The sequence below is a fragment of the Phaenicophaeus curvirostris genome, chromosome 5 (assembly GCF_032191515.1).
Source record: "Phaenicophaeus curvirostris isolate KB17595 chromosome 5, BPBGC_Pcur_1.0, whole genome shotgun sequence".
Lineage (NCBI taxonomy): Eukaryota > Metazoa > Chordata > Aves > Cuculiformes > Cuculidae > Phaenicophaeus > Phaenicophaeus curvirostris.
The window spans coordinates 6,960,318-6,984,540 of NC_091396.1; the positions used below are offsets into that span (position 1 = coordinate 6,960,318).

Here is a 24,223-nt window from a genome sequence, read left to right on the forward strand (position 1 = left end):
CCAAGCCCCTGTCCCATGTGGCAAAGGGCCCACATTTTTCTCAATTTTCCTTTTGCTGAAGATATGCTTCCTTTTTATATTTAATTTTTTGTCAGAGATTCCTTGTTCATCTATGCAGGCTTTCTGCCATTCCTGCTTGGTTTTTCTGTCATTGGGGTGGATGAACCTTCAGCTTGGAGTACACAATCCTTGGAAATCACCAGCACTCCTAGACCACTCTTACTATCTGATGACCATATTTCATGGGATTTTTCCAAGCAAGTTCCTGAACAGGACAAAATCTGCTCTTCCAAAGGTCAGGGTTGTGATCCTGCTAATTGTTCCCTTCGCTTAGGATCCTGAACTCCACCATCACACGGTCATTGCAGGCAAAGCTGCCATCCCACTTCTCCCTTGTTTGCACATATCCAGTCAAACAAAGACTCTCCCTTTGTCAGCTTCTTTACCAGCTTTTAGGAAAGTGTTAGGAAGTTTGAGAAGTTACCGACATTCTCCAGAAACTCCCTTGACTGCTTGCACCCAGCTGTGTTGCCCTTCCAGCAGACTTTAAGGTGAGTCAAGTCTCCCTGTAAGACAGGGCGTGCAAGCATGAAGCTTATTCCAGCTGCCTGAAGAATGTCACACACTTTTTCCTGATCAGGTGGTTTGCAGCAGATGCCCTCCGCACCACTGGCCACCTTGACCTCCCTTTACAATCTTAACTCATGAGGTCTCAGCTAGCTTATCATATGTCCTCAGGCAAAACTTCATGTGTTCCTCCAGCTCTGTTCCCTCGTCAATGCCCCAGGCTGTGCTTCCTAAAGAGCCTGTATCCATCCATTGCAGCACTCCAGCAATGTAAGCTATCCCACTACATTGCTGTGATCCCAGTGACATCATAGCTCTGCAACTGTATGCACGCCTTGAATTCCTTCCACATTAAGCCAAGAATTGTTTTAAAGTCTGTTATAATTAGCATCTTTAAAATAACTCAGTAATAATGTGACCCAAAAGAATAATCACATACACAAAAGAACTCCTTCAACAACGAAAGAGGAGGAAAGGAAGAAGGTATCCTGTGCATTTTATTGGTATTGAGGTACAGTTCCGTTACAATTGGCTAAATGACTTTTTCTTTTTTTTACTAAAATGCAACATACTAAAAAAGCACTAAAAAGCTGATTAGTCAGTTTGTCATAAATACAAAACGTGTTCACAAATTTTTTTTTTTTAAAAAAAGCAGCCTGTTTTGGACATATAATTACAGGTAACTTCATATTTACAGCCCAGTTCACTGAACAGTTTTATTTTCTGCACTATAATTGCTTTCTGCACAAGGATCCAACACAAAGGTTGTTCTTGGGTTTATAAATTACAATAGGCAAAGATGCATGTGACTGACAAGATGCAGGTCTCTTACTCTTCTTCCTAGTATGAATATTGTCTTCCTTTGGAGGAGGTGCATGTACAGGTTTCCAAGGGATGGGGTTACAATATGCTGGAACTGGGTACCAATTTCCATTAGCACACCCTAAAATGTTTAGAAAACACACATAACTAAAAAGGAATATTTATACTACAAGCTTTACAATGCAAACAGTTATAACAATCATCTGCACTAAGAAAGACACAACAGCATCCTAAGAGGAAGACAGCATAGGCACATCACAATTTAAATGACTCAAAGTAACAAATCTTCCACCTTTTTTACCAACAACTGGCATATTTTTATCTCTATTAAAAAAAATAAACTGTCAAATATTGTGTAACAGTCAGAATGCTCAGCCCTTTGTATACTTAAAAGCTGTAAATTTCTACAAATTTACTACTTTGCATTATTCCAAAGAATTTATAAACATAACTTCCTGTCACCACATATGCTAAGCTCTCATATTTTTCCATCTTTGCTTAACCATTATTCTTCATTTTATTGAGGAGAAAAATACACTAATTATCCACATATACATTAATAATCTGCAACTAATAACTTTGGGCCCATAAAGAAATATCAGAAAACCTAAAATGCAACAGAAGGAATATGTTGCCCTATCAGTCATTAGTCTGTAGTGAAATTTCACTGCATACATCATGTGGTTGGGTAAAACAAAGTCTATAACAAATTTTATTGCATGAACATGACTGAATATAAAAATATTTTTCAGAAATCACTTAAAGAAGTGACTGCAGCTGTCAGGAAGTAATGAAGGTCCAAAACAAAACACAAAGGCAAACATATGTAAGCAAAAGAGCAAAGGTTGTTCATCTGCTTTATACGTTTTCTTAACTATAGAAAGCCTGGAATTTAGATCCTAAAATATTTTCTGTTGTGAATTCAAATAACAATGATTTTAATTCTATGAAAAAAATAAACTCAACCAAAAGTATAGATATATTTTTAAGAAAATTTAATTAAGCACTCAAGCATAAAATGCAATGCTATTTCTTCCTGCTTTTCTGATTTTGTAACATGTAGGATGACAAAAAATACAAAAAAAAAGTGAGACTCACAAGACACCACACTATCAACAGCATTCTTTTTTAACACTTCCTTTTAAAACAGAAAAAGGAATAGGATGAGAGAAGCCAAGAAAATGCGATGCAAGTACAAAGCTAAATTGAAACGAAACCAGAGCTCAGGACACAGGTTGATTCCCATGTCTACTTTTTCAGACAGGACTTCTGTCAGCTTCTTATTAATCTTTGTGTCACACAAAAATACCTCTTTTCTAAGGGGGATTCAGGTGCAATGAGGTGGCACACAGCTACTGTAACATAAACACTAACTTAAAAGGGTGCCCAGATAACTGATGTGCTTCACAGGAACTAGTGGTTTGCTCTAGTATTCCTATGTCTGACAAAGAAGACGACATCAAAATCAGTTATAATTTGGTATTCTACACTATTCTCTCAAGTAGTATCCTTTTCCTCCCAGATAATATGATGGGCTCTGAAAAATTCCCAAAGGGTCTCAGAGTAAAAGCTTCTCCAACTTATACCTTATTTATTCCCATGTATCAAATTAAATACCGAATAAAAATCTTTATCAGGATTCATTTTACATTAAAAGAGTAGAGGGAAGGAACCACAAACCTAAGTCACTACATACGTGTAGCAGGAGTACAAACCTGTAGACTTACCACGTGGGAAGCCATAACCATTTAAAACAGGGCATGGCTTATTTCTAGCATTCTGTAACCATTCCTCGAAAATTTTCTCTGACCTCTCTTTCTTCTCCTGCAGTTCAGCTTCCCTTTCTTTTTCTTTTTCCTTAAAATAAAAAAATCTATGTTACTCACAGATAAAACACTGTACAACATACACAAAATAGTAAATAAATCTTTTTCGAATTTCCAGACTGCTGAATTTATTTCAAATATGTTTTCCAATACAAATACATTTTCCCAAGAATGTAAAAGTTGCATTTTTTCTTTTAAATATGAAAAAAAAAAAAAGACCCAACCTCCACATTAATCCAGTGTTTCTCTGACAGAAACTTCTCAGAAACGTTTTGGAAGACTCCATGTAGAATCTATACTGAACATAATGGGCAGATGAGCAGGGCTGCAGTTAGCCTAAAGAGGCTATTGCCTCAGGGACAGCCATCCGCTCTTCCCATTCAGCCAATATTCTTACAGCCCTTTATCAGCCATGACTGGGTCACCTACAAGCCTGGAGCGTGAATCAGAAGTTTAATTGATAAGAACCTACATAATGAAGACAAGACTAAAAGAATGCACATGGGTTAAGTCCACTTGATAATTTTCAATTTTTTGGGTCTCAAGGCCCTTGTGCTGTGCATTTAGTGGCTCAGCAGAGACAAAGAATCAGTCTGTTAAGCTGGAAATAAACACTACCAGTATAGAATATTGATATATGTTTTAATTATATGGGAAATTTTGAAAGACTGCAAAATTATGGTCATTAATTAAAGCCTGAAAACTGAAACAGTTTACGGTATTTTAAAGTTAATCCAAATAAATTTTTATGCGCACTTGTGAATTACTTGGAAGTGTGTTCTGCACTTCAAGAAGCAACTACTGTAATTACAGGAGGAATATAGGCAAATTGTTGTCACCATAATCCTACTCACACTTGGCTACAACAGTGGTGTGGTACTCGTATAATAATATATATCCTAGCAAAAAATTACACTGAAATGTTCATTAAATTAATATAAAATCAATCAACTTCACAGATAGAACATTTGGTCACACACCTCCTAGTTTTCAGGCATAATCATTATCAATGTGTGATATTTCAGAGGAATTTCGGGTGATTCCCACAAGCACATCCTCATTACAGCATTTGTTCTAGACAACAAGAAGACCTCAAAGCCCGTACTTTAGGAAGTTTACAATAAGTGAGAGATCTTCTGAAGTTTACTATAAAAATACATAGATTAATACATGATTAATCAATAACATAATGAAATAAAATTAATAAATAAATCTAGCATCAGATTGGTACGGGCAGACATAAAATGCTTTTAATTAGAAATATGTGGAAGTATAATAATAATGTAACAGTGGTGGTGGGAGAAAAAAAGTGCATAATGCCACCTATTTTTTGCCTGGGTCACCTGCAACAGACTGAGTAATAAAGGTACACTGTGCAGTTTGTATTTCTCTTTCCCTTATCATACCATAACTGCAGTGGGTCTGCAAAGACTATTTACAAAAACGCATTAATATGCACTTTGCTTTGCTGACCATACCTCAACATCTTCCATGTACCAACACCACAACTTTTGGAAGTTTTTCTCATGTACAACACTGCCATTCGATATACTGTAATCAATTTAATCAAACATCATATTTAATACAAATTAAAGATTAGGTATCCCCACCCAAATGATTAGTTGATTACTACCTTCTCTTTCTTCTTCTTTTCTGCCTCTTCAACTCTCTTCTTCTTTAACCATTCTTTATACTTTACTTCAGCCTTTTCTTGTAATTGCATTTTTTCTAGTTCCCTTGTGGCTTTTTCTGCCATTTCTTTGCTCAACTTTCGTTCCCTTTCCCTTCTTTCCTACATGAAACAGATCAAAGAAAGAGAATAGAAACTTTTAAGTATATTTCAGTGGGCAAGTCTTTTGAGGAACACAGTTAATTTTATTAGATATTTACAAATAAAATTATCATAACCCTGAAAATAAGTCACATTGTAAGCTCGTTCAGCATATTTAAGCACAAATTGGTATAAAAATAAGAGGTTCACATGAAAATCCAGTTCATGTTTGGCAGTATTCTCCAGATTTTGTATAAGCGAATAAGCATACAGACTTCTATAAATCAATCTACGCATTTCTCCTCTTCAAAAAATGAAAGGGAAAATGAGAAAACACATTCTGGTGTAACTGACAGGGAGGTGAAACTGCTGCCTATATAATTTGCAAGACACAATACACAGACGTCTACATCTTTTCAGTGTGTCTGTACCCAATGGTACACAAAATTTTGGGGAATGTACTCTAAGCAAATTAGCACCTATCAGTGTTCTTTCCTTGATCTGGAGAAGGCGGTATTTTCATTTGAAGACTAACAGCAGCTCTCATTTCCCTTCCCTGTGACCTTTACGAAATGTCTGGGATTCTAATGATTCAGTACCGCTTGTGCTTAAGCTTGCTCAGCTCTGAAGAACCTGCATAAACACAGAGGCAAAAATCTTTTCCAGACAAGCTGTGCACATGACTCGCAGGAGAGCTAGAAGACTTGAGATCAAAGTTTCTACCTTAGAGAAAAGAGTTGTTGAATAAAAGCATTGGTTTCTCATAAGAAATCTTCTTCTTGTATGCTCCCCCGTATACCCCTGTTGAACAGAAGGGATGTGTAGTCCAGCAGGAACTTATGCTGACTTAGCATTATTACAGTTCGCAGAGTTGATGTCAAATGTCTAGAACTACAGTTGCAAATTATAATAAATAAATGGAAAAGATGAGAAGAGCAGGAATAGACTTCCCTTCCCATTTCACCTCTTATATGTACAAAAAGGCAGAAAGCTAGAGCTCTGCCCTGCTCCCTTCCTGGTCCCCTCCCATATCTTTTTTCCAGATTTACTGCACTTCTGGAAAATCCAATTATGCATAATGAAGTAGGAGCCATAATATTGGAACTAGGGGCCAGCACTGTTCTCTCAGTCTGGTCTCAATGGATATATGCTGATTCAGTCCTTATGCTCTGCACCAAAACTTACTAGTAATCCCATTAAGCTGCAACATACAGAATAAAAACTTTAGTCTATATTCCCCTGCAAAATACTAACTCATTTTTGCCATTTATTGGATGAGATGATGATGCAAAAACAGAGCCAATAAAGAGAAATTGCATTGCTTTCAGGTTAAAACATTTGCCAATTTTTGTAAGACACAGTACTGGATAATATATGCATTTATGTTTGAATCCTTATCCGCACTACATGAAACTGTCACACTAAAGAAATATTTCTTTAAAGAAATAAATCTTAGCTTACTATTGGCATTCATTTTTTTCTGAGCATGTTATAAAGCCAACCTGCAGATTTCATAGCAAAAGAAGTCGCTTTACAGAACTGCTTGAGTTAGCGTGCCCGTTCTGTGTTTGCCAGCACCAGAAGAATTACTACTATTTTAACACTGGCAGCTAAATTATATATTAACTGTGGTTTTTTCTCTGCCTTTTACAAGCTATGCTTATTAACTGTATTTACCATAACCTCCAAGGTGGATACTGCTTCTCCTAAACCATGAGGATACTTTCAGTACCTGTTTTGGTATACTTTTGTCAAAACAGAAAGTTATTTCATAGAATCATAGAATAACCAGGTTGGAAGAGACCCACCGGATCATCGAGTCCAACCATTCCTATCAAAATTTGTGCACACATTGCACAATTTCATAAAACAATTAGCTATTAACTGCATTTCTTTTTCTTTTCTTTTCATTTCATTTCTAATACATAATAGCTAACATCAGCTGAATCTGTTTTGAAGTGTAGAGAAAATGGTCAGACATGAATACACTCCAATTTCAATGCACATTCTGGAATGTAAAACTCCATACGACAACAAAATAATGGAAACGATATGACTGTCTGTAAGGCCTGTACACATGATAAAATTATTATTTACAACTAAGACAAATGAAAAAAAATTAATTTCATTCTAGAACAAAAAAGTTGAGATTCTGAAATATTTTTGTATTAGTGAAGAATGGAAATTATCTTTATTATCATGAAACAAACCCTTCCATGTTTAAATAAGTTAAAAAGGAAAAATAATCTATTTTTGGCAAACTGTGCACATAATAAGTATCAGCTGCCTGAAAACCAAATAAGCAGTTGTCTAGGCTTTTCCTCTTTCTTCACCTAAGATTCATCTTACTCTCATTTATTCAGTGCTGTTCCTCTGTCCCTTCATTACCAAATATTCCCTGCATGCATCTCTCAACAACTCCTGTTTCGACACAATGGTAGTCTGGAACACATAAAAAGCATTAATGTATTTGAGAGATACATATTAAAACAGTGAGTTAAAACCATTGGTGAAGAAGGCTTAAGATTTCAAATCCTGTTGTTTGCTGGCTTATCTCTGTTGCACATTAAACTAAGTTACAAAATTAAGGCTCTGGCATAGCGACAGTCTTTAGCTAAGGGTCTTATCATATAAAAAGCATGAAAATAAATACAGGAGAAAACAGGAAAAAATGGGCCCCTTCTATACCTAGGGGAATTGTTCAATAATGGACAATAATTATAAGCAGAAAATATACTAAAATCTTTTCTAAAGACTGTAATTAAAAGGCAGGGAAGCTCCTTGAATTATGTATCTTTAATCACAACACTTCAGATGAGTTTAGCTACTACCTAGGCCAACCTAAAATTTCATTAGGTCCTACGCAAACAATAATATGCCATGCACGCTACCGTGAAAACCACAACTATTGTGAAATTTTACTTCCAGTGAGACATCCTTAAGACAGGGAGACTCCCTGCAGAACTGCAGACTTTGCAGCTGCCTAAAAGTTACTCTGCAGACAAATCAGAAACGCTTCCTCTTTCTCTCACACACAAAACAACTTTTCGTTCATAAAGTTAGTACACACCACATTCCCAGCTGCTTTAATAACCTGTTCCATGTCAAGCTCCTGTCACCCTGGCCTTCTCAGCTTCCCCCATCCTCATTACTTTCCCTTATACAAGCCTATCAAAAACGCTAAGAATGTGCATATTAATGTACATGTCCTTCAATCCTCTTTTCACTCTCCTTCCACGTATATATGGGGGAGGGAAATTATATAATTTGTTTATACTTGGTGTTGTCAGAATAGGTTTTAAAAATTCTCTTTGATCTTGTGTTCAAAATATACATGATCTGTTCACTAAACCACTAGTAAATCTACTTTAAAATATACTTTAAAATATGATTACAGGTATTACATAAATTAAGGTATTGATTGTAAAACATCCAATTACTCATTGCAAGAAAGGCTCGTTCTCCCACCACCCCACCCAAAGCACATTATTACAGGGAAAGGATATAAATCTGCCCTGTGGGTTCACTGCTCTGGGCTATGATCCTATCAAGCCTCAGAACCTAATAAATCCTGGGCTAGGTCAGTATTTGGAAATCCCCCACCGAAAACAAATCCAGCTGTCCCACGGACCAGTGATGGTGACTCAGTAAGTTGTCTCACCAAGTCAGTAACAAACCAATGGCTCATCAGCAGAACTACTAACTTTTCCAGAAATATCAGACATGGAGAATTGTCAAAGGAATTTAAAATCTGAAGTAGCATCCCACTTTCTTCCATACAGAAGGCTGAAATATTAAATAATTTTCCAGGCAAAACCCCATCAAAACTGAAACACTACATCCAACTGGAAGAAAAATAATATAATATGTATTTCTGTATTTTCATAGCAATGATTAAATGAGGGGCTGGAAAGGGTAAAGTGCAGCGCTGCTTTTTGTTCTGCATTTTCCATGTAGAGTGCCACTGAACAGAAATATTTCCAGAAATTAATGTTGTGGTTTATATTTTTAAGATACTTCTCATGGCAATCTTCTCCCATCTTCTGGTCTGCAGAATGTGACATTTTCTCCCAATGACTGATGGTTCTATTTCACAGCTGTTTCTCTGAGATCTTATCTACCATATTCTAGCATCACTTTATGCTAACTGATGGCAAAATATAGGAAAAGTCCACACTGCCAACATCAGAACATACATCTCAATTTCCTTATTTATCCTCATAATAATCCTGAATGTCAATCATATTTGGCAGCCTCAGAAATCTGGGATGTTCAGCCAACTGTTATTACCTTTTTGATCTCTCCCTATTACATAACTCAGTCACCAAGCCTAGCTCACAGAAATACTTCTTTAATCTCTCTAGAACCGGCATGTGAAAAGAACAAGAGGATAAAAAGGAGGTCAGTGAAAGAACACTGAGCTGCAGTTGCCTACTGACAGGCGGGTTTACAATGATTTACTGTTCATGCTCACAGAAAGTCAATGCAGACCCCACTGCAGTCTAGTAACTGGACAAGTAGATATATACATGCATCTTTCTCCCAAACTGTGTTCCCTTTATGTAGATACTCAATGTGTGTAATAAGCATAAAGTCTTAGCACGTTTGGTCCCTGAACGCTCTTGAGGGTTTCAGAAGATTGAAGACTCCACGAATGCTGCTGAAATACATGAGCACTCGTATTTTTATCATCTGCTACCCTGAATTCCTCCTCCATAACTCAACCTAAAACTCATTCTAATACTAACCATAAGAAATTGCTTCATTCTACTTTCAGAAATCTAAAGGTCTGGATACAAGTATGATTCAGGTGCAACCTGAAATTATAACCATGGCGTTGGCCATGCATTACCTCACAGAAAAGTTTATGCATAAAGACACATCAACACTGCACTAAAAAAAAAAAAAGTCTGTTTTTAAGTACTCCAGATCTAGATGCTGAAAAAAACACAGTATGCAGAAAAACAACCCCTAAGAAATTAAGCACAGAGTCACAAAAAAATTTTAGATATGTAAAGAGAAACTTGGGCATATAAACAGAAAATTTAATTCTGAAACGTAGTCGGTTCTCAAGATTGGAAAGTATTTATGCTAGATATTTAAGCTTTCTTCACAAACACATTTCTTGAAAGGGTTTAGTCTTGAAAAAGGTGAACATCTCAGCATCTCTTTAAAGTCTAAACTGTCAGCAAAAAACACAGTGCATCAGACTACATAAAATGCAGCAGCAACCACTGCTTTGACTCAGAGCAAGAGTTCAGCTGTTCGAATATCAACTCAGGACAAGGAAAGATCCAGATTTCATTACCTCTCTGCCTGAGGGGGTTCAAACTAATATGTCCCGCTGTGGGGAGTAGACTTCATCTACCAGGATGCAAGCTGGGATGACAGGATTCTCCACCCCTTGTGTTGAAGCAGTTCTGCTCCTCATAAAATAATTAACAATTTAGCATGAGTGAGCACATGACTCTAACTTGAAAGTCAAGCTGATGAACAATCCGCATCCTATACTAACAAAGATGAGATAAAATACATGTTAAACAGGACGCCTTTGGAGTAAGACTTAGAATCTACATCCCTCTCCTGGAAGGAATCATGCAGCACACCAAGAAAGAGTCTGCTCCAATAACATTGTTATTCGTTATTTGGACATTATTTTAGTCTAGGCTTTTGTATTTCTTACTGCTTTTCACTTCTTACAAAGACTATCAGCCACCAGCAAAGTAAATTATAAGAACAAAATTTCCAGTACAAAAGTATCAAAATAGAATGTTCCCATCCTGTACTTGTTTTCCATTAAGATTATATTTTTCACTAAGTCATGGGGATTCATGAAAGAAAACATTAACAACAAAAAAAGCTGAACATCAAAGTTTTATGATTAACACCTGTCTTGCTCGTATATACTTTTAAGAAAGCATAAGTGATGCATTATTCTCTATGTAATAATGCAGGAAGCACTTGAAATGCTAATCAAATCCACATTGGTATTAGAATAATTAGTTTTTTCAATGTCAAGTGTGTAACAACACTTGCACTCTTACAACTTTATGCTGTATTAATGTGATATCTGACAAAGTACTACACAGAAGTTAAAGACTAAAGGATGTTAACATGAGTTTCAGAATTAGTTACTGGGATGCAAGCATTCTGCTTTTGTGATTTCAGATATATACACTGTTCTGGGAGGGAGTTAATTTTCTTCACAGTAGCTCCTGTAGTGCTATGTACTGGATTTGTGATCAAAATAGTGTCCAAAACACGAGAGTTCTTTTCTGTTTCTCACTCTATCCCAACAGTGAGCAAGCTATGGGTGCATGAGAAGCTGGGAGAGCAGATCCCAACTGACCAAAGGGATATCCCATGCCATATAACACATTGCTCAGCAATAAAAGCAGGAGAAAGAGGAAGGGAAAGGATGTTAGGATTTACAGTATTTGTCTTCCCATGTAAAGGGACATAAAGCCCTGCTTTCCTGGCAAAGGGTAAACACCTTCCTGCCGATGGGGAAATAGTGAATTAATTGTTTATTTGCTTCACTTGTACGCACAGCTTTTGCTTTACCTATTAAACTGTCTTTATCTCAGCTCACTTCTACCATTTTGATTCTCTTCCCCATCCCACTGCGGGGGAGTGAATAAGCCGCTGTGTGAGGCTTAGCTCCCTACTGGGGCGAATCCACAACAAAATATAATATAAATATTTACATGTACACATATGCATACACATTATTTGAACACTCTAGGTATTTCTAAGTTCATATTCTATTGGCATTCTAAGAACAAAGTAGTTTTGAAGTACCAATAAAGATGGATTAAATATGACTGGAAGATACAATACTGAATAGAACATAAAGGGTGGAGGGCACTGCATCACTGTTTTTGGTTTTCTTTAATATTTAATCAAAAAGCTGTTGTCATTAGGCCTGATCTTTAATCCTAATATTTTATTCAGCATCAGTTCATAAGAGGTTCTGACTGTTACAATAATGTTCTGAAGAATTAAAGTCACATCAGTTTACAGACAATTCCCAGTTTATGCATCCACAACGCATTTCTCAAAGCCTTTGGTACTTTGATTTGAAGGCAATTAATCAGGAATGCAGCAATTACACATATCTTACTTAGGTGTTCAATCCCATAGTTACTGATAGGAATAAAAGAGACTCCACATCCCAGGATCAAAAGTTCATGTAAAATGGGCGAAGAAAAGAAACTTGCTACGGTCAACAAGCTTTCTATTGCACGGCAAAACATTAGGAAGTCAGTCATATGTAACTGGGGCTTTTCAGATAGTCCTGTAAACAGAGCGCTCTTGATAGGTGGGCAAGTCTTAAACCCAAATTACGCTTACACACTATAAAGGCAGAGGCTTACATGAAGACAACATTTCATGTGAGACTACAGAAAGGTCCACAGCCAAAACCATGCTCAGTTCTTTAGAGAAATATTAATAAGAGGTCACAGAAGAAGGAAGACAGGGAGAGTGGAAAGACAAAGGTTTTATAAACCAACCTTTAACAATTTCTCCATATTGCACCTCCTCCCCGGGAGATGAGGCTGTCAGGCTAAAGTCTTCTTCCAAGAAGAAGGCTATGTACTTCTTTAATTAATTAAATTAAGGGCAAATGAGGGAAAAAAATCCAAACTGGCTACAGACAGCAGCTTACGTATTTTTCAAAATAAAAATAAAAATTAAAAAAATAGGACATGAATTCCGTTCTTTTTAAACTTCACAGTTCAGCTGTGTGTTGCCTACACAGAGCTCATTACCGATCTGGAGTCTAAGCAGAGGAATTGGCAACCAAGCAAACATTTTAAGACATCAGAAGGATTAAGGCATATTCTAATGGCTTTGCTGATCTATGTCCAGTTCTGCATAACACTCAAATCAAGGCTACTTTAATAATGAAAACATGACACTGAACACTGACAACTATGCCTTCTCAGCATTTAACATCATGCCGTCCACATTTTTACAAATAAATCTAACAGTAGCTCAGAAATGTAAGTTTTAGCTATAAGTTTTTAGCTATAAGGTTTTTAGCTATAAGGTTTTTAGCTATAAATTTTAGTTTTTTATATACAAAATCATGTTGGGTTCAAGTAAATTTTATTCTGCAATCAAAAGCATGCTTGGAGATATTGTTAGAGCTGAAATATTTTGATTAATATTCCTGTAACTTCTGAAAAACAGAGCTCTTGCATCTACAATAAAACAACAGACAATTTACTATTTGCCCACAAACAATTCAACCTCAGGAGAGAGAGAAAAGTAGGACTGTTTTTGACCAGCAGAGATCTAGTATCTTACTGAAAATTATAAAGGCATCAACAGAACCAGTGTAGCACCTGACAGTTGATTTTATTAACCTTTTAATGCCTAGTAAGCTGAAAAATTTTGCCATATTTGCATTAATATATTCAGAGCTCAGGATGTTCTTTGATAGCTCATATTACAATATATTACTTCATTAACAACCTTTAAAATGACAAAAGCTATTTACATAGTAGAATATTAAATTGTTATGATTCTTTCATTTTTCACAGCATATAGTTTTAAATATATATTAAACAATAAAAAATGAAACTGCCAGCGAACATAGTGCTCAAGCTTTGCTTCCTAACCTCAGCCTAAAGAACTATGTTTAAGAGCCAGAGCAGCACAACTGACATTGCCGTGAAACAAACTGTGGGAATACTGGTTTGGCATACAGAAAACCAGCAGAGTTTTTTTTCACGGGCATATAAACATCCTCCTTCTGACACAAATGTATCTCACATTCACAGTATAAAGATTTTTCCAGCAGTGTCTCCTAGTGCTGGATGCTCAAGAAGAAGAAAAGTGTCATGTACGCAATCATCCATTATTTCCCCTGTCAGTACAGTATTCAGCAATGGGGAAGGATACAGACTCGTGCTGATCACAGAGGGAACATCCACGAAAGCACTGCCTCCTGTCAAGTAAAGCAGTTCCTGCATTCTACACACAGGGGCTCAGAATCAGTAACTGGATATGAAAAATGTGAGCGTTTAATGCATATTTCAGGCAAGAATACTGTGAATTTTGCCTCAAGGAGTACCTTTTGATGTTTCTAGGAGGAAACAAAGTGAGCTCTCCCAATTGGGAGAGGTATACACACTCCCCAAGAAAACTACAGCAACTGTCAACACCTATGAATCTAACCTTAAACTTCATGTGAAATCTTCACACAATTTTGAACACCTTCTTAATCACTGAATTTACATATTTAGCCTTCAATCTGTGTCCAAATCCACATATAATCTTGTGGAAACTTGAAGTGGTAAGATGCATGCAGCACAAATGTTAATATCTTAAAGACAGCTAAGCTTTTAAGTTCAGTTTGTTCTTGATTTGAGTGTGGTTTACAGGAAATACTAGCCAATGAATCATCCGATTTAAATGAAAATCAGATTACTTTTGGTAAAAGCTTGGGACATGGCCTAAGGATGACCTTATCCTTCTAAAACATAATATGAAAAAGTGTAGACACAGATATGTTTTTTTACCCTGTCTTCTAGACTGATGCAATTACCACAAAAAAGACCTCCTGCTTCTATTGACAATAAAAAAGAAATAGTTAATCAATAAATCCGCAAAGACAAAGGCGTTTGGAAGACCCAAACGGGTAGAAGTTTACAGAAGCTGAACGTGGGGAGACTGGGGAGAGGTGCCATTATGATATTTTTAATCAATTGTCATTTGATTTTATTCAGAATCAGAATTGCAGAATTGTAAGCAACTGGTATTGCTACAGACTATAAGACAATGAATGCATATGCCCACAAACTACAGGGGCTGAACAAGCCCAGGCCTCCTAAACATTCCCATTTTTGTCACCCGGTACATATGGCTGCTTTGTGTTACATGCAACAGTGCCTCACTGAGGTCAGGATTCTGTCTGCTTTTGACCCCGGACTTAGGCATTCCTCTCAAGAGAACTCAAAAAAATTTCTGATCCCACTCAGAAATGACTTTTTGGATGAAAAAAATGCTAACTGTGGTCTACTGAGAATTTCCTGTATCAGGCCTCACACCTCAATTATCCCTCTGAACTCTACCAGGCTATTTGCCTGTCCACAATGGTACTTAACTAAATCCTTCTTCTGGCTTTACTTGGTGTACAAAACATTGCAGACAGTTAAGATGTAAACTTTACCCAAAACATTTGGGCATTGAAGCTAGGAAGTCAGAAAGAGTAGGGTATACTGAAGAGCAAAAACCCAGTTATAATTAGCAGAAGGCTACGGCACAAGATGTAGGTGAACTATCATTTATCTGACTACTCAGAAAACAAATTACCTTTTGGAAAAAAAAATAAAGCAGTCTCAGAAAAATGTTTAACTGTGTTGGTGTGGTTTTATAATTTTCAATTAAAACAGCAAACCAAAACCAGGGTTGTCCAAACAGCCTAAGTAAATTCCACACATGTCTGCTTAACATGGTATGTGCTAGAACATTTGCATCTAAAGCAGTATTTACCTCTTCTCTTTTTTTTTGGACCCATTCCTTGTGCTTCTCTTCAGCTATCCTTTTCCTCTTTTCACATTCTTGCTTTTGCTTCATCTTTTCAAGCTGTATAATCATTTCCTAATTAAAGAAAAAGCATATAGCTTAAATCTGTGGTGACCACATACACCAGCACCCTCAATACTGGAAAGTGCTGCAGTTAAAACAAAGTAAGCATTAGATTTTCAATGTTTTCCTTCATGAAGATTTTGGAAATGATGGGTGACAGTCAACACAGAAATTAAATACAGTTAATGGAAATGTACAATTTTTAGAATATGCACTGAAAATACGCATTTTAATTAGCCTTTGGAAAAAATTCAACATAACAAATCACTGCTCAGCATATTTAAAGGCCCTTTCAGTCAGTGGAAATTGAATTTGCAGCAGTACTTTTCTACAATATTTAAAATTTACATGGTTTACTGGCCATCAAAAAGGCATCAAAAGCTAAGTTTAATATTAATCACTTGTGATGTTTAATACCAGAACTACGGGAACCCTAAGGCTTAACCCAAAGCTTATTAAAGACAAAATTATTGCAGATTTTAGCAATCTTTGAAACATGAGCTTTATTTTGAGGATGGGAGAAGAAATTCTCAAGTATTTTATCTTTACAGGACATAGAGTATATATGCAATCAGTTTATCTCTCCAAGCAAATGAATCAATAAAATAAAAACATGACTAAAATGACCATTTGAGATGCCTAGCAGCATTAGCAGAGAAGTGCTGTTTTTCAGTGAGGCTTCATACATTCAAACAGATATAATTACTTTCATGAAACTAATTTTATGGTCACTACATTGCAGTCAGTTTCAGAGAGAACTCCCTCTTCTTATGACACTATTTGAATTTAGTAAGACATCAAGAAAAATTGGAGCCTACAGAGAGCTCAAAGCAAACACAATACAGACAGAGCCTGAAAATATAACTGTATTGAGGCAAAGTTACAGCAACCAACACCTCCTTTGAGTTGAGACATGTGTTGCAGGGATCCTGGTTTCCTTAAAAGGTGACAGCACTGTAAGTACCTTAGAAGACCCCATCCACTATCCATTCCAAATGTTTACTCATATTTCTGACTTGCAGGGAGAGTTGGTGCTGCTGTCAGCAAAAGATCTGGAACTTCATAGTCGTTTCTTAGGATACTTTTTATATGCAAATATAGTAATACATTTTTCTATCACTATCACATACTTTGTTCCTCATTTTGTGGGACACACAAGAAAGCTAGAGAGGGGATTTTTACAAGAGCATGGAGTGATATAGGATGATGGGGAGTGGCTAAGAATTGGAGAGAAGATTTAGTCTAGACATTAGGAAGAAATTCTTCACAATAAGAGTGGTGAGACATTGGAACAAGCTGTCCAGGGAAGTTGTGGATGCCCCATCCCTGGAAGTGTTCAAAGACAGGTGGGACTGAGCTTTGAGCAGCCTGATCTAGGGGAAGGAGTCGTGCCATGGCAGGAGGTTGGAACTGGATGATCTTTAAGGTCTCTTCCAACCCAAATCATTCTACGATTCTATGATTCATTCTATGATTCTATTCTGGCATCTTGCAAAAATGTTAATTGTATATTTTCCTCCAATATAAGCTATTTGAGTGGCCTATATTGCGGTTTAACATCTAACGCTTTCAAAATCTTACAGATTAAAGATAAAACATTTACCTATTCCATGAATTTCTACATGGCTTTAAGTAACACTTGTCCTAGGACGGCTTCTAATTTATATTTGAGAGACCCCTTCCAGATTACATTTAGTACTGTATAAATGCTATTGTTTGATACACAAGAATAAATTGCTTTAGCTCCTCATCAAGACCACATGAGAAGTCCATATGCAAACCATGACACCAGAAATTACTTTCACTCATTTTCTATACTTAAAAATCAAACCAGGAAGACACAATTACCAAACTGGAACTCAGAAGGAAGTCATGAAAAGTGTGGTGAATGTTAATGGATCAGAACATATTCCTCAAGTTTAACAAACTATTTTGATGTTATACTAGCATCTAAAAGACTGATCCAGAACCTTCCAGCTGTGAGCGTTTTATCAACAGCATGAAGCAGCGTAACAGTTATGCTATATTCACTCTACAGAAAATGAATCACAGAAAGGCTAGGACATTGCTCAAGGTCAAACAGTAACTAAAATGAGAAATGACCTAACTTTGACATGACTGTTCTAATCACTATGATATTTCCAGTTTGACTTTAAACAACTGCAACTACAAACATATTTCTCAAGAAAAGATACAGCGCTCTCACTCAATTCTGCCCCAGCCCCATTATTCAAGAACTGTTTGTCTGCAGGGGAGTAAAAGGTGGAAGGAGGGGAAAAAATGCTTGGACAGGTCCTGGGAAAGGACACCGAACAGTTGTATAATTACACACTAAGTGGGTAACAACATCATACCTCATTTCTAACCAAGTAGCTCAGCATGCTTACACCTAGCACACGCCCTGTCGTTTTCTGCTACCTACATGCAGGCGTATGTACCCATGATGAAAATCAATTATATAAATATGTTTTAATCCTTTAAACTTGAACCATTGCCTGACAGTTGGAAAAACAAAATATTATATAGTACCACTTCAGTGAAGCATAACATTTAGCAAAAGAGAATGCACGTAGCATGAATTGTGTCAGCACTGTCACATACGAAAACTATGAAGGCCCAAGATACTAAAAAGTAGTTGACAAAACTAATTGGGTTTCTGCAATCAAAAGGAAAAGAAAATCCTGTATTTGGTACTTGCTAACTTTTATTAGACTTAACATCAAGCCAACTGCAAGTATTCACCTCTGCAGCTTTAGCTTGTAAGCGGGCACGCAGCTCCTTCTCTTTGCCAATGAACCATTTTTCCCACGGTGAAAGATTATCTTTCAAAGGCGACTCTTCTTTTTCCCCTACAACCTCAGAGTCTTCAGTCTTCCTGAATTAAAAACAACAAATGTGAAAGAATATTATCTGCAATATATTTCATCAAAAAGTTAAGCAGTGCTATTACCTTGAAAAATGGCATTTACAGTATATTGTGACAACAATGACATTGTTTTTCTACTAGCTTAGCAATAGCTGGAATAGATAAATGGCATTTCTAGTGTACCTCTGAGCAGCTCCCTTACATTCTACTTACTAACTTCTAGCTTGTTCATGTTCCAAAGTGTGGAAAAGACCTTTTGTATTACCTTTTGTGAACTAAACAAAAACAAACACCAGAAACATCAAAATGTCACCTTCCTTCTCACATACAGAAAACAAGGGAAATTATACGTTGAACATTAACATCCTGACCTTGGTCACAGAGAGGCTCCATGTATCAAGGGGCCTTTAGCATGAGCAAATTATAATCAAGAATACTTTTTCTTCTTTCAAATCCTATAGAACGGGATTCATGGCATCAAGCAACCTTAGTATTAAGAATCTATTCACTGTAATAGGTAAAATTTTCCATCCTACTAACCTTTCACAGAAAACATACTTAAGAAATATGGATTGCATACAGTACTTGATGACAGTATACAAGGTTCTATTAGACTTTTAATAGGATATCTTACATAACTCACTCATAACTTCTTTACTCATGAATAATGCAGCAATCCTAGCCCCAGGCCAGAAATATCTTTTATAATATTCTATACCTGTACTATCTCACAAGTAAGACACTATAAAAGGCTCTGACTGATCAAAAAAATGGAAACATGCCAATAGATTTCTTTATAAGACTGCTTCTATCTCATACAGAATTTTTTCTTAACAACAAAACAGTGAAACTAGATTTCACTTTAGTATTTCAAAAAGGCATATGGGCTCTGGAAATACCTATCTACCTACTTCACTACAGTGAGTAATTATTTACTGAATTCAAGCTACAGAAGAGGCAACCAAACCAGCCCAAATAATCTGAAACTGCCCAGGTTAGTTTACATACTTTAACTTGTAGAGGACTCTTGTAGCCTGTATTGTCTTGAAAGAAGTGAGTTAAGAGAGCAATTACATGAACAGACAGAAACCACAAAGTAACAGGGAAGTAATGTTGGGGGCTGTTTGTGTGCATGGGGCATGGAGAGACACTCAAAGCAGTAAATTCTTCATAGGGTCAAAATGGAGTATGTGATCAAGGTGTTCAGCTCAGTTTTTTACTATGAAATAGGTGCTTTCACTGCATAGTAAAGTCAGCAGCCCCTAGATTACTTCTTCTTGCCGTGTACTTTTAGTACAGGCGTTAAGTGCTAGAAGCCAGACCTCTTAGATACCAAAGCGTAAGATATCTGCTTTTTTTTTTTTAATAAATAGTATGACATATTCATGGAAAATAAAACTAATCTGGAAAAGGGTTGTTTTCCCCACACAGAATCACCCCCCAACCCTCTTTATACTGTGCCTCCACAAAGACGTGGCAGCACAATGCCACTGACAGGACACCCTGACACAGCCAACTCTCAGACAGAAGAGCAGAGGCCAAGCACTCCCAAGCCTGTCTTTGTCCAACACATCCTGCTGCATGCTAGGGTTTTTACACTACAGCATTAGCAAAGACGAAAAATTTAAGAGTCTGTTTTCAAACAGGTACCTAAAATAAGAGATGCTACTTAAGAATGCATAACAACACAGTTTGTTAGAAAATAACTCTCTGAAAACTTTATTAAAGATAAGGATAAAAGTATTACGCATTCAAACTCAGGAAACCAACACAACTTTGTCCAGACTTGACATTTTGAGCAGAGATACTTCCTCAATACATTCTTTTCCTGTGCATGATTTGCATTATGGCACCTTGTACTAGGAGAAAAGGACAAGTAGAAGGAATGAATTAAAAAGAATATTTACTATGTATTTTACTGTACCAGTACTTCTATAAAGTTCAAGCTGTTAACCTCTCAAAACAAAAATTCACAGTAATAAATTAAAAACTAATTGTATACAAGTAAGAAGTAACAGAAAAAAAGAAGTTTAAACAGAGAAAACAAGTTCAATATGAAGAACTGCTGAAGCATTCCTCTTCTTCTGCAGTACTATGTCTAAAGCTCTCTGATTGCACTAGAGCCCAGACTGGAACCTAGTCTTTCTCAGTGTGCATCCCAGACACCAGTCATGCTTTCCCTGGTGATGTATTTTGAGCTACACAGACCTTGAGTTTCATGGGACCATTTTCTGAAATGTTAGCATGTTCCTCAGAATAATTAAAATAACAGGCTTCTTAAAAGTACTGCATTCTCAAACATCCATTTGTATTTAAATAAGTATCTTAAATTGAATTATATACATTTGGCATTAGAACTAAAGTCTGATTAATAGAAAATACTGTGATTATCACTTACCATAGACTCATTTAAGTCATGCCATCAAATACAACACCGATCCATAATGAAAACGCCTAACACCATTTCACAAGGCCTTGTTTTCAGCTTTTCTCTTCTGCAAATACTGTATTTCCCACGTTAAACATCTGCCTCCAGCTAATTTTTGCGCAGTTTTTAAGAGAACAACAAAAAGACTCTTTGAGAGAGTAAGTACATACGCGTGGTGGGTGGGTAGTGGCTGTGTAATAAGTGTTTTTTATTATTACGCCTTTGAGATCTTGGCAGTTACATACGGAAGCTGCTATATGAACACTCAGTAGACACTTATTACAACGCAGCACCAGTATTACTCAGATGCAGCATCTGCATGAGGGAAGTATATATCGTGCCCACAGAGTTTTATGAGACTGTTCCAGCTCAGGCCCTAACAGAGGTTGTCTTCAGTTGCACCTTGCTGCTGCCAGGGAATACTGCAGCAACAGGCCCAAAAACTGAGAGCTGCTTCAAGTAGTATCTCAAGCTGCAAAGCCGTGCAGTAGTTTGAACCAAGTGCTGCAGATCTTCAAGGCATGTGAACAAAATTGCTTACTGGGAAGGAGTAAAAGGAGAGACAACAGAAAACCTGAAACAGGAGGGACCGTCAACAGGCCAATACCCTTTTCACTCTGAAGGTTCTGACTACATTTTACTACTTTCCCTAGATTTTCAGCACCTTTCCCAATAAATTCTTGTAAGACAAATTCAGCGTGGCCCACATTCCTTGATTCCATGTGGGAGCCATGCATTGCTCTCTATGGGAGTTTGACATGCACTCTAGAACCCTGCAGCCTCATGAAACTCAGCTGTCCTTCCATTACCCCAGTGGCACTTTTAGCTCAGTTCAGTCTGGCTGGTGCTCAGATCTGCAAAGTTTCCACTGCAAAGGTCATATTTCAGAATGAGACAGGCACACCCTGCTCTTCGCCTTTCTGTTTTAAAGGGAGGAATACGGATTATTTATTATCCTGTCACGCAGAGAAGATCCTAAGGGAAAGAAGACCTATTAAGTTTGCATATAATTACAAAGGAATGAAATTAAGCCACAGGAACAAGACCTGTGCAACGCATATACACAAAACTGACTCTGAATATAGCTATCTACACTAGACAAAACAGCCTGAAAGAACACTTAGGAGCATAACAGGAGTGGCTGTGCCTTTTTAACCTGCAAAGATCCCGGAGCTCAGGTCAATATTACAAACCCTCCTAAATATTCAGCTGCCCATAGAAAGACTGCAGTGACCTGCGGCTCCCAAAGACGCAGTAAAAACAGGAAAACATGTAGTAAAAAGGAAACAAGGCACCTAAAGCGTTTATCTCTGCAAACAAATCCCTATTTACGTGACATAATCTCTCATCCCCAGAGGACTGGAGGGGAAGGCGGTGGTAACGGGACGCAGGGGCGGCCCGGGGCTCCCTGCTCTGCCCTGGGCCCAGCCGCAGGGGTTACCTATGGCCTCACCGGCTCGGGCAGGCCGCCGCCCGCTCCTCCTCCTCCTCCTCGCCGCTCGGAGAGCTGAGGTGGAACGCGGGGGAGAGGGGGGAGCAGCCGGAGGGAGTGAGCGGCTCGTCGCCCTCAGAGCTGTCGGAGGACAGCGGGCTAAGGCGGGTAACCCTCCTCCTGCTCCCGTTCCTCCCCGCGCCGCTGCTCATGGCGGCGAGCAGCACCCCAGCCGCAGAGCTACGGACATCGGCCGCTTCCGGGGCCGCCGCGCGCTCCCGGCAGCCCCCGCGGCGCCGCGTCCCTCAGCCAATCGCGCCCCGCCTCCCGCAGGCCCCGCCCCGCCTGAGAGCGGAGCGCGGGCCACGGGAAGGGAGACCGGGAGCGGGAAGGGGCAGAACCGGCCGCAATAGTCACGGTGTTGGCCGGTAAAGTCATAGAATCATAGAATCGCTAGGTTGGAAAAGACGTCTTGGATCGTCGAGGCCAACCATTCCTATCTGCCACTAAACCATGTCCCTGAGCACCTCGTCTACCCGTCTCTTAAACACCTCCAGGGATGGTGACTCAACCGCCTCCCTGGGCAGCCTGTTCCAGTGCCCAATGACCTTTCCGAGAACAACTTCTTTCTGATATCTGGTCTGAACCTTCCCTGGTGGAGCTTGAGGTCGTTTCCTCTCATCCTATCACCTATCACTTGCGTAAAGAGACCAACTCCCAGCTTGCTACAACCTCCTTTCAGGTAGTTGTAGAGAGCAATGAGGTCTCCCCTCAGCCTCCTCTTCTCCAGGCTAAACAACCCCAGCTCTCTCAGCCGTTCCTGGTAAGGCCTGTTCTCCAGCCCCTTCACCAGCTTCGTTGCTCTTCTCTGGACTCGCTCCAGAGCCTCAACATCCTTCTTGTAGTGAGGGGCCCAGAACTGAACACAGGATTCAAGGAGCGGTCTCACCAGTGCCGAGTACAGAGGGAGAATAACCTCCCTGGACCTGCTGGTCACGCCGTTTCTGATACAAGCCAAGATGCCATTGGCCTTCTTGGCCACCTGGGCACACTGCTGGCTCATGTTCAGTCGGCTGTCAACCAACACTCCCAGGTCCCTCTCCTCCAGGCAGCTTTTTAGACAGACTTCTCCTAGTCTGTAGCGCTGCACAGGGTTGTTGTGCCCCAAGTGCAGGACGCAGCATTTGGCCTCGTTGAACCTCATACTATTGGTCTCAGCCCTGCGGTCCAGCCTGTTTAGATCCCTTTGGAGCCTCCAAGCACATGCTGCCACAGGACAACCAAGTGATGAGGATCAATCAGCAGGGGTTTATAAAAGGAACTCACCTGATCTCCTTCTGTGACAAGGTGACCAGCTTGACAGATGAAGGAAAGGCTGTGGATATAGTGTTCCTGGACTTCAGTAAAGCCTTTGACACCGTTTTCACAGTATTCTGCTTGAGAAACTGGCTGCTGTGGCCCTGGACAAGCGCACACTCTGCTGGGTAAGAAACTGGCTGGATGGCCAGGCCCAAAGAGTTATGGTAAATGGAACTAAATCCAGCTGGAGGCCAGTCACAAGCGGTGCCCCCAGGGCTCAGTGCTGGGTCCAGTTCTGCTCAATATCTTTATCAATGACCTGGAATAAGGGATTGAGTGCACCCTTAGTAAGTTCATGGGTGACACTAAGCTGGGAGGAAGTGTTGTTCTGCTTGACGGTAGAGAGGCTCTGCAAAGGGATCTGAACAGGCTGGACCGCTGGGCAGAGTCCAATGGGATGAGGTTTAACAAGGCTAAGTGCAGAGTCCTGCACTTCGGACACAACAACCCCGTGTGGTGCTACAGACTAGGGGAAGAGTGGCTAGAAAGCTGCCTGGCAGAGAAGGACCTGGGCATGTTGGCTGACAGCCGACTGAACAGGAGCAGCAGTGTG

General features: G+C 38.7%; 1 protein-coding gene across 5 annotated transcripts; it reads right to left on the reverse strand.

Annotated features, from left to right (window-relative positions):
- Positions 1–1,038: 1,038 nt before the first annotated feature.
- On the reverse strand, positions 1,039–22,585 carry CCDC34 (coiled-coil domain containing 34). 5 transcript variants are annotated; one of them, XM_069857461.1, is made up of 6 exons: positions 22,333–22,585; positions 18,328–18,460; positions 15,490–15,597; positions 4,849–5,007; positions 3,117–3,246; positions 1,039–1,510 (listed from the first exon to the last, which is right to left on the reverse strand). In XM_069857461.1, exons 1-6 carry the CDS (start codon positions 22,521–22,523, stop codon positions 1,296–1,298), a joined length of 936 nt encoding a protein of 311 aa, XP_069713562.1. In that variant the 5' UTR covers positions 22,524–22,585; the 3' UTR covers positions 1,039–1,295. The 5 variants fall into 5 exon arrangements, with proteins under 5 accessions (XP_069713562.1, XP_069713561.1, XP_069713566.1 ...); XM_069857460.1 differs by having other exon boundaries at positions 3,105–3,246; positions 22,333–22,581; XM_069857465.1 differs by lacking the exon at positions 22,333–22,585 and adding an exon at positions 20,850–21,396 and having other exon boundaries at positions 3,105–3,246; positions 18,328–18,456.
- Positions 22,586–24,223: the final 1,638 nt, after the last annotated feature.